At 47.2% G+C, this 14,892-nt stretch overlaps 1 protein-coding gene across 2 annotated transcripts in view; it reads right to left on the bottom strand.

Annotated features, from left to right (window-relative positions):
* POMK (protein O-mannose kinase) overlaps positions 1-13,233 on the bottom strand; it is a 21,550-nt gene extending 8,317 nt beyond the window's left edge. Inside the window, exons 1-4 of one of the 2 annotated variants that reach the window (XM_049632485.1) lie at positions 11,419-13,233; positions 10,375-10,526; positions 6,595-6,692; positions 4,860-5,174 (exon numbers count right to left, since the gene is read on the bottom strand). In XM_049632485.1, coding sequence (XP_049488442.1) covers positions 4,860-5,153 — 294 coding nt within the window. In that variant the 5' untranslated portion in view covers positions 5,154-5,174; positions 6,595-6,692; positions 10,375-10,526; positions 11,419-13,233. The remainder of the gene's footprint in view (positions 1-4,859; positions 5,175-6,594; positions 6,693-10,374; positions 10,527-11,418) is intronic. The other variant, XM_049632486.1, reaches the window with a different exon arrangement.
* Positions 13,234-14,892: the final 1,659 nt, after the last annotated feature.

Genomic DNA, 14,892 nt, shown 5'->3' with positions numbered 1-14,892 from the left:
GGGGGGGGGGGGGGGGGGGGGGGGGGGGGGGGGGGGGGGGGGGGGGTTTGAAGACGGGTGTTGGGAACCCCTCTTGAGAAGTGACCCCTGTGTGACCCAGAAGCTGAGAACTGGATGATGGAGGGGGAGCTTACTGTGTCTGACATAGAGGAAGGCACTGCAGAGGCCCTGAGATGAAAAAGGGCGTGTTTGATCAAGGGACAAAAGAAAGGGCAAAGGTGACTGTAAGGCAGGGTGAGGGACCCATCTGGGGTGAGTTTAGGAGGTGAGCTGGGTCCAGATGAGGAAGAAGGTGGCAGATTGTGGCAAGAGGTGCGGCTTTTCCCCCTAAGGGGAAAGGGAAGCCCTGCAAGTGTAGCATGATCTGAGCTGTGTTTAGAAGACAACTATGCCTGCCACCTGGGTGGCTCAGTCGTTAGGCACACAGTGGAGCCCCACTCTGGGTGAGCTTGAGCCCTGCGTGGGGTGAACAACAGCACCACTTCGGGCAAAACACAAGCCCCACTTCAGGTGAGCCCTGCTTCTCTCTCCCTCTCTCTCTCTCTCTCTCTCTCTCTGCTCCTCACTCACTTGCATCACTCTCTTTCTCAAAAAAAGGAAGACAAGTATGCTTGGGGCATCATGACCGGCAAAAGCAGGTCGGGCCAAGGCAACAACTAATGGTGACAGCTAGAATGGGTCAGGGGCCAGGGAGATCATCAAACAAGTTTGGGGCCTGTTTTGAAAATATAACTGATGGAACTTGCTCTTGGCTTAGTTGAGGGGGAGTGATGGAGAGGATCCAAGATGACTTCCAGGTTTGGGCTCCAGCAAGGAGGTGGGAAGGAAGTGGTGGTGTTGACCTACATAGGGGAGGCTGGGAGAGCGGGACTCAGAAGGGAAATTATCAAGAGTTCCATCCTCAGGACACTTAGATGCTCAACAGACCACCAAGCAGAGATATCAAATAAATAAGTAGTTGGATATACAAATGTGGCTTAGGGAGAGCTACAGGCTAGAGACAAAAATTTGGGAGTCCCAAGAACACAAAATGTCTTTAAGCAATGGCACTAGATTCAATCACTTAAGAGTATATCTAAAGAAGGCAAAAGAAGAGGATCCAGGAAGCAACTAAGAGGAACGATGTTTGTTAACCTCAGCACTACAGACAGTTGGGCCAGGTAATTAATTATTTGTTAGGGTGAGGCTGTGCATTGTGGAAAGTTTAGCAGCCTCCCTGGCCTCTACCCGCTGGATGCCAGGAGCACCACTCCCGCTTTCTCCCAGGATGTGACAACCACAAACGTGTCTCTACCTGTTGCCTAATGTCCCCTGGAGGAACAAAATCGCTTCTGATTGAGAACCAGGGGGCAAGACAGGGAACAGAAACCAGCAAAGGGAAGTCATTAGGAATGGCCAGTGAGAGAGCAGGAAAACCATGAAGAGGTGGTAGCACAGACAGCCAGGGTTGCAAGGACAGAGGAGTCAACTGGATCAAAGGCTGCAGAAAAAATAAAGCAAGAGAAGACAGAGAAATGTCCAACCTGGGGTTTGCAGGTGTCGGGATAAGGGCAGTTCCCTGGAGAAGGGGTGTTTGGAAGCCATCCTGGCAGAGGACAAGAAGAGAAGTGGGGCCAGAGCTCTAGCACTTTCGCTACAGAGGAAGGAGAGCATGCACAGCGCTTCCGAGGAACAGGGAATCTGGGAAAGCGATTTCCATTGCCAAAGCGTGCGTGTCTGTAGGCCAGCCAGGATGACCCTCAGAGTGGAGAAGACTGAGGGAGCAGGAAAGAGTGGAGAGCTCCAGTGAAGAACGTCATGAGAAGTCACGAGAAGTCACAACACCTGAGCTGGAGGGCTTACAGGTCTGGTGGCAGAGGATGAAGGAATTCCCTTTGGGAAGATTCTGTTTTCATAACTCATGCAGCAAGATCATTAGTTGAGGCAGGGGAAGGAAAAGTTGCCGAGGGAACAGAGTAGGGCTGCTGGGCTGTGCTGACTGCACGGCTGAGGTTTGTGGTCATGCATTAAATGCCAAGGCTGTGCGACTTTGTCCAGGGCAACTGCTCAGATGCAGGTGCACAGCTGGGGTCACCGGGTTTGGGACTCTCCCACCGGGCACAACGGAGAGAGAGGTGGACGGGCTGTTGCATGAGTCTGCATGAGAGTGACACTGAGGGTAACAGCCACAGAGGCTCTGCTGCTGGGTGACATAGGGGAGTGAAGACAGAAAGTGAAACTGTCATGGGATCAACACCCTGGAGGTCCTGATGATACTGAAGAATTACTGAAGCAAGGGTGCTAGGAGAGGAGGAGGAGGTCAACGAGCACGATGCAAGAACTCTGGTTACAGAAATTCCTATTGAGAAGCTTACGCCTCCCAGCTTGGGGTGTCAGTGAGGAGGGGTGCCCACATGGAGAGGAGCTGGTAGCAGCAATGGGAAACACATTAGTGCAAGGAGTCGTTCAATTCAGTGCCCCTGTGGTGGCAGTGAAAGGCTGACCTGTGCTGGAACTTGTAAAGACCCTGGGGTTCAAGGGCACAAGACAGACAAGACTCCACTGATGGAGCTAACATCCAGCGCACAAAATACTTTTGCCCTGAGGGCAAATTTCAGCCAAAGACACACAAAAACAATGTAATTGCCTTTCAGTCATACCTCATTTTTTTTTTTTAATGTTTATTTACTTTGAGAGAGAGAGAGAACACAAGCTGGGGAGGGGCAGAGAGAAAGGGAGAGAGAGAATCCCAAGCAGGCTCTGCGCTGTCAGCACAGAGCCCCACACGGGGCTCAAACCCACAAACTGAGATGATGACCTAAGCCGAAATAAAGAGTTGGACGCTTAACTGACTGAGCCACCCAGGTGCCCCCATCATACTTCACTTTAATAAACAAAACTGCATTAATCAGAGTTACTGTCCTTATTATTAAACCCCATACTTGGATGGGCATGATTTGTAGAGGTTCCCTAAACTCCAATCCATCCTCAAACGATTTGCCACCATCAAAGCTACCTACCCAGAAATATATCCTTCAAGGCCAAGAGGAATTCTGAAAAAGATACAAAAAATGGTCTGAGCAGTAACATGGAAACAAGTGGGCAGCCAGCCCCTCAAAGTCACCTCTTTGAAGGAGACAGAAATCAACTGGCTGTAAGTCCTCTTCTCTACACACATCCCTCCCTGGTGGTTTCTTCACATCCTTTCAGCACCATCCCAAATTTATATTCCCAACCCCTGCCCCTGACCCAAATGCGAGACTTGTTCTTCCAACCATCTGTGTCTCCACGTGGGCATCTAGAGGGCCTTAACATGTTCACCTCATGCACACAGAAACTCTGTTCTTCCGGCCCTCCCCTTTCAGGTAATGGTAACCCTATTCTTCCTGTTGCCTGAGCCAAGATCCTTGTCATGTGCTATGAAGACAGAGCAGGGCAAGGGAAGAGGGCCAGAGGCTCGTTACTCTGGGTGTTCAGAATGATCTGAGAGTGAGCTGTATGGATATTTGAGGAAAACGTGTCCCAGTAAAAAAGGTGGGTACCAGCAGAGGCCCCAAGACAGAACATGCCTGGTTGTTTGGAGACCAGGAATGAGCCAGTGTGAGCAGAACACAGGATGAGAAGGGAGACAGCACACAAAGTCCCCCTCTCTTACACTCCACAACTGATCTACTGGGAAATCCTACTGGCTCTACCTTTCAAACATGACCAGAATCCACAGATTTTTCACCACATTCACTGCTAACACCCTTGTCAAGCGGTGACATCTCTCCCCTGCAAGACCTAGCCAATCTTCCACCCTAGCCCACACCTCGGTCTCTTCTGTACTCACGTGTGACAGTGTGCATGCACACGCATGCACGCACACACACACACACACACACCACCTTGTCCCTCTATTCAAACTGCTCCAACGGTCCCCCCAGTCCCACCAAACCCTATGTACCCCAGACATCAGCTGGCAGGCTGTGTCCGACTTCAGCTCAGGTCATGATCTCATAGTTTGTGAGTTCAGGCCCCATGTCGAGCTCTGTGCTGAGAGCTCAGAGCCTGGAGCCTGCTTTGGATTCTGTGTCTCCTTCTCGCTCTGCCCCTTCCCCGCTCATGCACGTGCTCTTTCTCTTTCTCTCAAAAATAAATAAACATTAAAAACAAACAAAAAAAAATTTTTTTTAATAAAAAAACTTTAGGGGTACCTTGCTGGCTCAGTTGGTTAAGTGTCTGACTCTTGATCTCAGCTCAAGTCATGATCTCATGGTTCTTGAGTTCAAGCCCCGTGTGGGGCTCCACAATGAGCATGGAGCCCACTTGGGAATCTTTCTCTCCCTCTCTCTCTGCCCCGCCCCTGCTCTCTTGCTCTCTCTCTCAAAATAAATAAACTTAAAAAAAATAAACAAAAAAATTTTAAAACATCAATACCATGACAGAGTTTGAAAAGTAGAATGAAAAAAATTGCTCATAATCCTTCACTATAGCACAATTTCTGTAATTTCTATATTTTCTACATAAATACATTAATTTTGCAGTTGAAAATCATGTATTGTGCAATTTTGCATGTTGCATTTTTTTACTTCTCATCATATGTTTTTTTCACACGAGATTCCTAACTACACTTAATGGCTGCAGAACATTCTATCAAGTAGATGGACCATAATTAACTAGTCCCTTACATTTATTATTTCTGGTTTTCTATTGCTATAAATAACAAAGCAAAATCTCCTTTATGCATTTAGCTTTTTTCCTTCCAATGGATTATTTGGATAAAGTCCCAGATGCAAGATCACTGGGCCAAAGGTATTTTGATGGCTCTTAACACATCGTGCCAAGCTGCTATCCCGAAACACCACCCCAATAACACTCAGCTGTAACCCAGAACTCACTCTCTTCACAGCTCCTTCTCCAACACGCTTCAACTGCCTCACTTCGGTCCTCAGCTCCTCGCAGGACAGCCATGGTGAACAGTTTTTCATCTGTCCCATTCTGAAGTGTCCGTGGGGACAGTGAGCAGAGCTGGGAGCAGAGCTGGGAGCAGAGCGTGGACAGGAGATGAAAAACCAATCAAGGCAGAAGTAGAGGAGCGTGTTCATGAGGGCCATGGAGAAGAGCAGCCCCACAGCTGGGGGCACTGCTCTGTGGGGGGCACCTTTTCTGCTGTCCTGGGCTTTCTTTTCCATACTGTTATCCCCTGTAATTTCCTGAATTATAAAATGAAACAAGAAATAATACCAGTCAATTTTTACGTCCATTAAGGTGTTTGGGTGACAAGGGGTTAAGGACAACACAGCTTCTCATGCCTCTTATGCCCAAGGATCTTGCATGCTTTATCATCTTTGTGAGGATTAAAGAAGGTACAGAATGCTCAATGTCAGCTGTTTTCAAGATCACTGTCTTTTTATTACAAACTAACGTCTGGGTTCATCCACTCTAGATTCAACTAAAAGGAAGGTGTCTTTGTTTCTCCCACGGCAATTTGCACTAAATAGATATTTAATGAATAATTGGTAAAATGAAAGAAAACTGCTTTTGTTAGTCTAGCGGGGCCAGGGCAGAAGATGGACAAAGGAGAGAAGCCAGAGAGGAGATGGGGTAGGGTAGGGGTAGGGGTAGGGGCTGGATGCTGAGGGTCTCCTGAACCCAGCTAAGGAGCTGGGATATTCCCTGGAAGGTGCTAGAAAGCTCCTTAAATTTTTTTTAAGGATTTTTTTTAAATTAAAGTTTATTTATTTATGAGAGAGAGCGAGGGAGGGGCGGAAAGAGAGAGAATCCCAAGCAGGTTCCACACTGTCAGTGCAGAGCCAGACACGGGGCTCAAACTCACAAACCATAAGATCATGACCTGAGCCAAAACCAAGAGTCGGATGCTTAAATGAGTGAGCCACCCAGGTGTCCCGCTCCCTAGCGTCTTTAACAAGCAAGGCTAGGTGTGAAAGATGTGTTTGGGGTGGAACAGATGGAGGCTGGGAGACCAGGTAAAAGGCTCTGGCAGTGCTGCGGGGTAAGAGCTGATGAGCACACGAGCTGGAATGATGGTGGTGATCCTTGCACGAAGTAACTGCCAGGAAGGCTGGACACTCACCAATTCAGCTCTAGCATCAGAGCCAGTGTGAGGCCCGCAGTGGAGCATTACTGCCTAGTTGTTGGATGGCAGAGGGGTTGGCAAGGGAGAGAGATGGAAGGACCCTGGACATCAGATGCTTGACACTCAAGAATGCTTGAGGCAGAAGCTGTTTCAGAATCAGAGCGGAAGCATGTCAGTACTCTGACACAGGAGATGGCCATAACAGTGTGCTCGCTTAATATCAGTACTGGGAAAGGGGTACCTGGGTGGCTCAGTTGGTAGAGCGTCCAACTTCAGCTCAGGTCATGATCTCATGGTTTGTGAGTTCGGGCCCCATGTCAGGCTCTGTGTTGAGAGCTCAGAGCCTGGAGCCTGCTTCGGATTCTGTGTCTCCCTCCCTCTCTGCCCCTCCCCAGCTCATGTTCTGTCTGTCTGTCTCTCTCTCAAAAATAAATAAACTTTAAAAAAAAATCAGTACTGGGATGCATGGGGAACACTAGTGACAGAATTGACTCTGTGCTTCCTGTGTCTGAAATGACTGTGACATGAACAGTTACCTTCCACGAGCGTCTTCCTTCTCCCAGCTCAGGTCTCCACCCAGACACCTGGGTCACTCAGCGTTCTGGTTGGCCCCAGGCACTGGTTTGAAAATACTCTGTCACAAAGTACCAAAAAAGGAGGTTTGCTGAATAAAAACTGCAACTCTGCACATAAACAAATGGCAATAATTCAAATGGTCCACCTTCTCCAGGGGCCCTCCTAGGGTCCGGGTATCCCTCAGGCCCTTGAACTCCAGGATGGAGTGGGAGCCGTGGGAAATCCTGCGACAGCCTGGCTTCCATCGTGAAGCCCTGCCAGCTGGTGTGAGCTCAGAGTCCTGCATCTGGTTCCAATAATCCACTCCCTCTACTCCATCACTAAATTCCAGCCCTCTCATTCACTCAACATGTATTAAGCCGTTTCCATAAGCTCAACTCTAGGCACTGGGGATCTGTGAGTAAATAAAACAGATGTGGTTCTTATCTTCTTGGACCTTAGGGGGAAGCCAGTGGAGAAGGCAGACAATAAACAAGTAAACAAAAAAGCTTCTCAGATATTGTGATAAGCTTTCAAGGACAGAGAATAACAGAAGAAATTCCCTGGATGATGCCGGTCCAGAAGACCTCTCTGAGGATTCACACTGAGAACAGAAGCTTGAGAGGGGACAGCTCTTTCATACCTTCTCCTGGAGAAAGTAAAATCCACTTGCCATTCATAGAGCTGGGACACCAGACATGGATCAAGCCAACTACAAAATTCATAGAAAGCAGCATTTCTCCTAAGGACACACTACAGGTATAAAGTATCAACAACTCCCTTCTTTGAATGAAGACTGCTTTCTTACTCACTGAGAAACTCTGCTCTCTAAAGTCACACACTATCAAAAATTTTGCCACTCAAAGTCCTACCAAGAACAGGGAAATGTCCCACTCTTGCCTGGAGAAGCTAAGTCTCTCTGATACAGAGAAGCCACCTCTGCTTCCAACTGGGTGCAGAACTGCACATGAGCAGTTTCTGGAGAAGGCATTCAACATCTATGTGAACCCTGTGGTCTCCCAGGAACCAGACTCTGGGGTCCACTTTGCAGTCCGGACCAGATATTGACATCTTTACAGGCAGCCCTGCTTAACTTTGAGTCCATCAAAACATTATTTCCTTTAAATTTTGCCTAAACTCCACCCACCCCCCACATTCTAAATTTTTTTTTTTTTACATTTTTTAAAATTTATTTTTGATAGAGACAGAGCACAACTGGGGGAGGGACAGAGAGAGACGGAGACACAGAATCCGATGCAGGCTCCAGGCTCCGAGCTGTCAGCACAGAGCCTGACGCGGGCTCGAACTCACAAACTGCGAGATCATGACCCGAGCCGAAGTCAGACGCTTAACTGACTGAGCCACCCAGGCGACTCACCCCCAAAATTCTATAAAAATAAATCTCTTTTCCTGTGATTGAGATGCCATGTTCCACTGCTCCACAGTCACATCCACTGAAATGGGTCAATACACCTGACAAGTTCATTTCTATGGCCTCGGCCCTTTCTCTTCTTTCTCTTGACTGCTCAGTGGCATCTGGAATGGCTGATCACTCTCTCCTTCTTGAAATGCCTTTATTATTTGGTTCCCAGGAAGGTGCACTCTGGGGGCTCCTTTTGCCTCTGACTCTAAGCTGCTGTAGTGCTCAGGGCTCAGACAGACCTCTCCCTCAAGCTCTGTGACCTCATCCAGACTCTGGCTCTCTGTCCCCACCTGCTGACAGCTCCCAGTTGTAAAGCCCTAGTCCCAGCCTCCTCAGAACACCACCCTTGGCTCCTTGACATCACTTAAACATCTGACAGACAATTCAAAAATAATATTTCTTCTCAACAATAAAAAGATAAATGACTCAATTTAGAAATGGGCAAAGGACTTGAACAGACATTTATCCAAAGGAGATATCAGATGGCAAATAGGCACAAAAAAGGATGCTCAACTGTAACAGTCCTCAGGAAAATGCAAGTCAAAACCACAATGAGACCCACCTCATATCCACTAGAATGGCTATCATCAAAGAGACAAGAACAAGTGCAGAGGAGGCTGTGAGAAAATAGGAGCCCTCCTACAGTGATGGTGGCAATATAAAATGATGCAGCCACTGTGGAAAATAGTCTGGAAGTTCCTCGAAAGGTTAAACATAGAGTTCCCCATGCAAATCTGCTGCTCGGTATATGCCCAAAAGAACTGAAAACATACGTTTATACCAACACTTGTAGGTGAATGTTCACGGCAGCATTATTCATAACAGCCAAACAGCGGAAATAACCCAAAGTCCCTCATGATAAATGGACAAATAAAAAATCTGATATATCCAAACATGGAATAGGATTCACCCACAAAAAGAAATCAAGCACTAATACATGCTGCAACATGGATAAAACTGGAAAACTTTATCCTAAATGAAACATGCAGACACAAAAGATCACATATCATAGGATTCTACTGATATGAAATATCTAGAACAGGCACATCCATATACAGAAAGTGGATTAGTGACTGCTAGGGGCTGAGTGAAAGGGGAAGGGGAATGGCTGCTAATGGGCACTGGATTACTTTTGTGGATGAAAATGTTGTGGAATTAGTGGTGATGGTCGCAAAACCTTGTGAATATACTAAAAATCACTGAACCATACACTTTAAAAAGCAAACTTTAGGGGCGGTTGGGTGGTTCAGTTGATTAAACGTCCAACTTTGGCTCAGGTCATGATCTCACAAGTCCATAGGTTCGAGCCCCACGTCAGGCTCTGTGCTGATGGCTCAGAGCCTGGAGTTGGCTTCAGATTCTGCGTCTCCCTCTCTCTCTGCCCCTCCCCCCACTCATGCTCTCTCTTTCAAAAATAAAGATTTAAAAATAAAAATAAATTAATTAAAAACAACTTATGGCATATGAATTATATTTTGCTTTTTTTTAAATTTTTTTTTTTTTTTTAACGTTTATTTTTGAGACAGAGAGAGACAGAGCATGAACAGGGGAGGGGCAGACAGAGAGGGAGACACAGAACCGGAAGCAGGCTCCAGACTCTGAGCCATCAGCCCAGAGCCCGACGCGGGGCTCGAAATCACGGTCTGTGAGATCGTGACCTGAGCTGAGGTCGGACGCTTAACCAACTGAGCCACCCAGGCGCCCCTGGCATATGAATTATATTTCAACTTAAAAAGATAACAAAACGGGGCGCCTGGGTAGCTCAGTCGGTTAAGGGTCTGACTGCAGCTCAGGTCATGATCTCTCCGTTCATGATATTGAGCCCCACATCAGTTTCAGATCCTCTGTCTCCCTCTCTCTCTGCCCCTCCCCTGCTTGCACTCTCTCAAAAATAAACATTAAAAAAATAATAATTTATTAAAAAAAAAAAAAAAGATAACAGAAATACTTCCCAAACTCAATATCTGCTCTTTCCCCACAAATCCGTTGTTTCCAGTGGTCAGAATCTCAGTAAATGACAACTTTATTCTTCCAGTGACCCAGCCCAGTGAGGCTGCATGTCAAGGGTCAGCACAGCAACACTGCTTCCTCTAAGCAAAAAATCTTAGAAGTAGGGGACTCTTCTACCACCCAGTGTAGTTCTTTCTAATTAATAATAATTTTAAAAAATGCTGCTTTGCATGTCCTGGTTGTCACTAAGAGGTGTCCAGTAAACACCGGCTCTACTGAATTGCTCCAGCCTCAAATCTCTTTCTTTTCTTGAAACAATGCCACCTGCTCAACCTGCCCTCAGTCTTTCCAGCTACACCCATCAGTGTTCTGATGGATGTTCGCTTACCTTTCTCATAAAGACTCCAGGCCCGCATCTTTCTCCCTGGCCCATTCCCTCCTGTCTTCATGGATTTCAACTGGAACTATGACGACTTTGACCACTCAGGCCTCACAGTCTCTTGAGCTTCTTCCACCAGTACCTGATTCTCACAAGGTGCTCTTAAAGAAATGGATAAAACAGCTGCCATCTCTCTTTTACAATATTCAAAAAATGACCAAGTGTGTCTTAACTTAGACCTTAGGTCAAGAATCAGCACTTTTTTCTATAAAAGGCCACACAGTAAATATTTAGGTTTAGGAGCCAAAAGTTGAAATCCGGTGACAACGGCATCACATGACTTATGACCCACCAAGCAGCAGTGTAAAGTGATAAGAGGCCACAAGCTCTGTATCATGCCATTCAACTCTGTCACCAGGGTGTGAAAGCAGCCTGCAACAGTACATAAACAAATGAGTGTGGCTGTGTTTGAATAAAACTTCATTTATGGACAATGAAGTTTGAATTTCATGTAGTTTTCATATAGTTGTGTCACAAAAGATTATTCCTCTTTTGACCTTTCCCCCCAACATTTTTAGGTAAAAAGCATTCTTAGCTTGCAGGTCATACAAATACAAGTGGCAAGCAGAAGCTGGCTGGGCCCTACCCTAGCTGACACTATTCCTCTGGGTCTGTCACAGACCATCTTTCCATCCTACACATTCCCTCCACGTAATCTCATTCACAGACATGGTGATGCCGTTGGTTGCCAAGTCTCCACTGTGGCCTAGGTCTTTCTCCTACACTTCACTCAGCTGGCTCCTCAAGGCCAGGGATGTCCATAACTGAGCTATCTCTTTCTTGTCACCAGCATGCCCCTCCTCCAGGATTCCCTTACAGTGCCAGACACATAATCCACCTACTTGCTCCAGTCACAAAGCAAGTGACTTGGTCCCCTCTTTCCCTGACCTCTAAATCAACCACTCACCACGTACAGTCAGTTCTATCACCCAAACCTCTCTCAAATCCCTTCTTATTACCGCCACCCTGGTCTAAGCCTCTAGTATCTCTTACCTGGGCTTCTGCCAACAGTTTTCTACATGGACTCCCACTTCTTTCTCTTTTCCAGTCCATTTTCCAAACAGCAAACAGGATTTTTTCTTTCCTGAAATGTTTAAAGCATCAAAAATCTAAAAAATAATATCATGAACACCCATCAAGCTTTGTCAAGTAACAGTGCATCATATTTTTTTTTGAAGATCTTTTAAAAAGAAATACAGTTGAGGCCTCTTTGGACCCCTCCCAGTCCTATTCTTCTCCCTCCCAAGAAGTAATCACCATCCACAAGTTGATGTACATCAGAGTTCTCAAACTCTGGTCCCAGGACCTGCAGCAGCATCACCTAGAAATGTGAGTCCTTGAGTCCTCACTCCAGACCGATTGCATCAGAAACTGAAGTGAAGCCCAGAAATCTGTGTTTTAACAAGTCTTCCAGGTGATTCAGAGGCATGCTCGAGTCCAAGAACCACTGACGTATATAATTCCCACACATGCTTTTTATTTTCACCACCAGTGTGCCTATAAACAATAACATAATATATGGATGTTTTCACGAGCTTCATACAAGTAGTATTGTACTGTATATACCCTTTGCAACTTGCTCTTTTAAAAGCTCAATATTAAGTTTATGAGGTTTATCCACACAGACACATGAAGCTCGAGTTTGGCACATTGAACTCCACAACTAGCAAAGCAAGTGTTGTACACACTCCTGCATGTGCGGAAGTTTCTTGCTGGTATACACAGGGCGGTCTTTCTAAAGCACAAATCTGATCACCCCTTGCTTAAAACCATCTAACAGTCCTCCTCTGTCCTCATGATAAAGTCCAAACTCCTATAAGGTCCCCTGAGATCCAGCCTGTCTGCCTTTCCAGACCCCTCCTTGCACCCCACATTCCAGGCCCTGAGCTTTCCTCCACCCTTGAAGGCGCCCCTCTTGAGAAGTCCAGGCTCCAGTACGTGGGTTCCTTTTTCCTCAACTGTGAGCTCCCGGAGGACTATCTGCCTGCTTTGCACACCCCTGTATCCTCAGCAGTTGGAAAATAGCCAAGAACTCAGTAAAAATGCACTGACTACCTGATCACCCAGGATTCCTTGTCTTCACAGCCTCACACACTGACTCCTCTTTGCTTTCTCAGTCCCACCAAATCTGCTCTTCATCTCTTCTTGTGCCTGTCCTCTGATGCTCTCATCCAGCACCAACTCCAATTTGAACTCACCATCTTTTTAATTCGCAAACCCCCTTGCCGACAACCTTCCACTGATTCCACCTCACCACTGGTAGTAGATTCAGTTGTATAGGGCCTGAAGCTTATACCATATTTTTTCTTTTGGAGGCATACCACTTTCTTCACTTCCATGCAAAGGGTGCCAACATCAGGTACAAATTCTGTAGAAATTCATATTTTCTAATCTACCTTAGATCACCATTACCCAGTTACCATTTAATGCATTTCTTATGGGCCCTGCAGTTAGTTATATGCTTCAATAGTCTTTCAATCATCCCTAAGTCCTCACATCCACTTCCGAATGCTCAAAAAAAGACTCATCCAAAAACTCAACTTTTACACAATGTCAACCTCACACTAATTCTGTGAGGCATATATAATTGTTACTCTTCCCATTTAACAGATAAGAGAACTGAGTCAGAGGTGAAGTGACTTAGCCAAGGTCACTAAACTGTACATGGAGGAGCCAAGTTTTCCAGCCTCACATTCTTCCCCTAAATCCTTCAACCTTCAGGTGTTGAAGGTTCAGGAATTGAACATAGCATGGTCACTGCAGGGGTTGAGGGTGGATGCTGTGAAGCTGCCTATCCATCTCCCTCCTTTTTTTTTTTTTTTTTAATTTTTTTGTTTTTTTTTAAACTTTTTTTTTTTTTTTTTTGGAGAGAGAGAGAGAGAGAGAGAGAGAGATGGGGGGAGGGGCAGAGAGAGGGAGAGAGAGAATCCTAAGCAGGCTCCTGCTGTCCGTGCAGAGCCCAATGCGGGGCCCAAACCTTCGAACGGAGAGAGCATGACCCCAGCCAAAATCAAGAGACTGACTTAACAGACTGAGTCACCCAGGTGCCCCAAGACTGCCCATTTCTTAAAGAAAGCTTTAGCCCACCCCAACACATGATGGGCCTTTTTTCTTTGAAAGGAGTATTTCTGGAGTAGGCTGCCAAGGGCTGTGGATAGGCTGTATGGCTGAAGGAATTTTGTCCTGAAATAAGCAAAATGACACTGAAAGTTGCTGCTGGTTTTGCAAGTTAGGGAATAAAGATTGTGGGGCCGGCTGGGTAAGAGAAATTCAGTCAATGTTTAGACACAAAGGATTTCTGACATTGATAGGAAAAAGCTGGTAACAAAAAACTGGAAACCACTGCTCTACAATCACAGCTTATTTAAAAGAAGGCAATGGAACAAAATTAATTTTTACCAATTGATTGAATACTGAATTCAACCAGAGGAAAAACGAATTGGCGTTACCCAAAAAAATTGAGACTAGAATCTCAGTTTGCCGGTAGAACACGAGGCACATTAAAATAATTATTTTAAATGTTCCGGATGCTTTCTTAACCTAAAGGTGCTACAGCCAAGGTAAAGGATGGAGAAGACAATACTAACAAAAGGGCTGGGCCGGCCTTTAAAAACCGGGCGGCACTGGACTATACCCTTAACACGGAGCCCCGCCCCCAGGGAGTGGCGGCACGAAAGACCCCAGGCGGCACAGGAGCCCGCAAGCTGGAGCCCAAGCCCGACCCGGGCGGAGGCGTCCGTCACGTAAAGGTGCCACTTTCGGCCGCAAGGTAGTCGCTCGCTGCTGGGGCCGCGGCCGCCGCCGGCCAAGGGCAGGCCCCGCAGGAAGCTCTTCTGCCCTCCGCGCCTGCCCGCCCCGCAGCCCCATGTCTCTCTAGGGTCCGAGCGGGACGCCGCACCCGGGTCTGTGGCTTCCCCGCGCTCTCCCGCCCGCCTCTCCGTCTCCCCACCTCCCGCTTGCTGCGCCTACCTGCGGCCCCCACTCCTGCACGCGGCCTCCTGCGCCGGCGCGGCCGGAAACCAGAGGGGGCAGAGAGAGCGCGAGGCTGCCCCCTGGCGTCCGCCTCCCGCCGCGCACCTGGAGGCCCTCGCAGACAGGATTCCAGCCCCGGTGCGCCCACCGGTCTCCTCTCCTTGGCCTCTCTCTGAGTCCTTGAGGACAATGATGTGTTGACCTATTATTGCTTTAGTCTGGACTCCCAGCCTGGAGTTGCGTACAGTGGAGTGAAGCTATAAGATCTAAACCCTTCAAAAAGCTCCTGATCATTGCAAAGCGGTGGTCCCGAAGGGTGGTCCTCAGACCAGAAGCAGATGCTTCACGTCTCCAGGGAAATTTTTAAAAGTGCAAATTCTTGGCTCCATCCCAGACCTGGCGGCGGGTGGGGTCCAGCAATCTGTGCTTCTGGGTGATGCTGAAGACTCTGAAGGTTGAGAACCACTGGTGGAGGGGAAACTCAGGGGCTTAGCC

This window comes from Panthera uncia, chromosome B1 (genome assembly GCF_023721935.1).
Source record: "Panthera uncia isolate 11264 chromosome B1, Puncia_PCG_1.0, whole genome shotgun sequence".
NCBI classification, from domain to species: Eukaryota; Metazoa; Chordata; class Mammalia; order Carnivora; family Felidae; genus Panthera; species Panthera uncia.
Note: the sequence above shows the minus strand (reverse complement) of the source record. Positions and strands in the feature narration are given on the sequence as shown.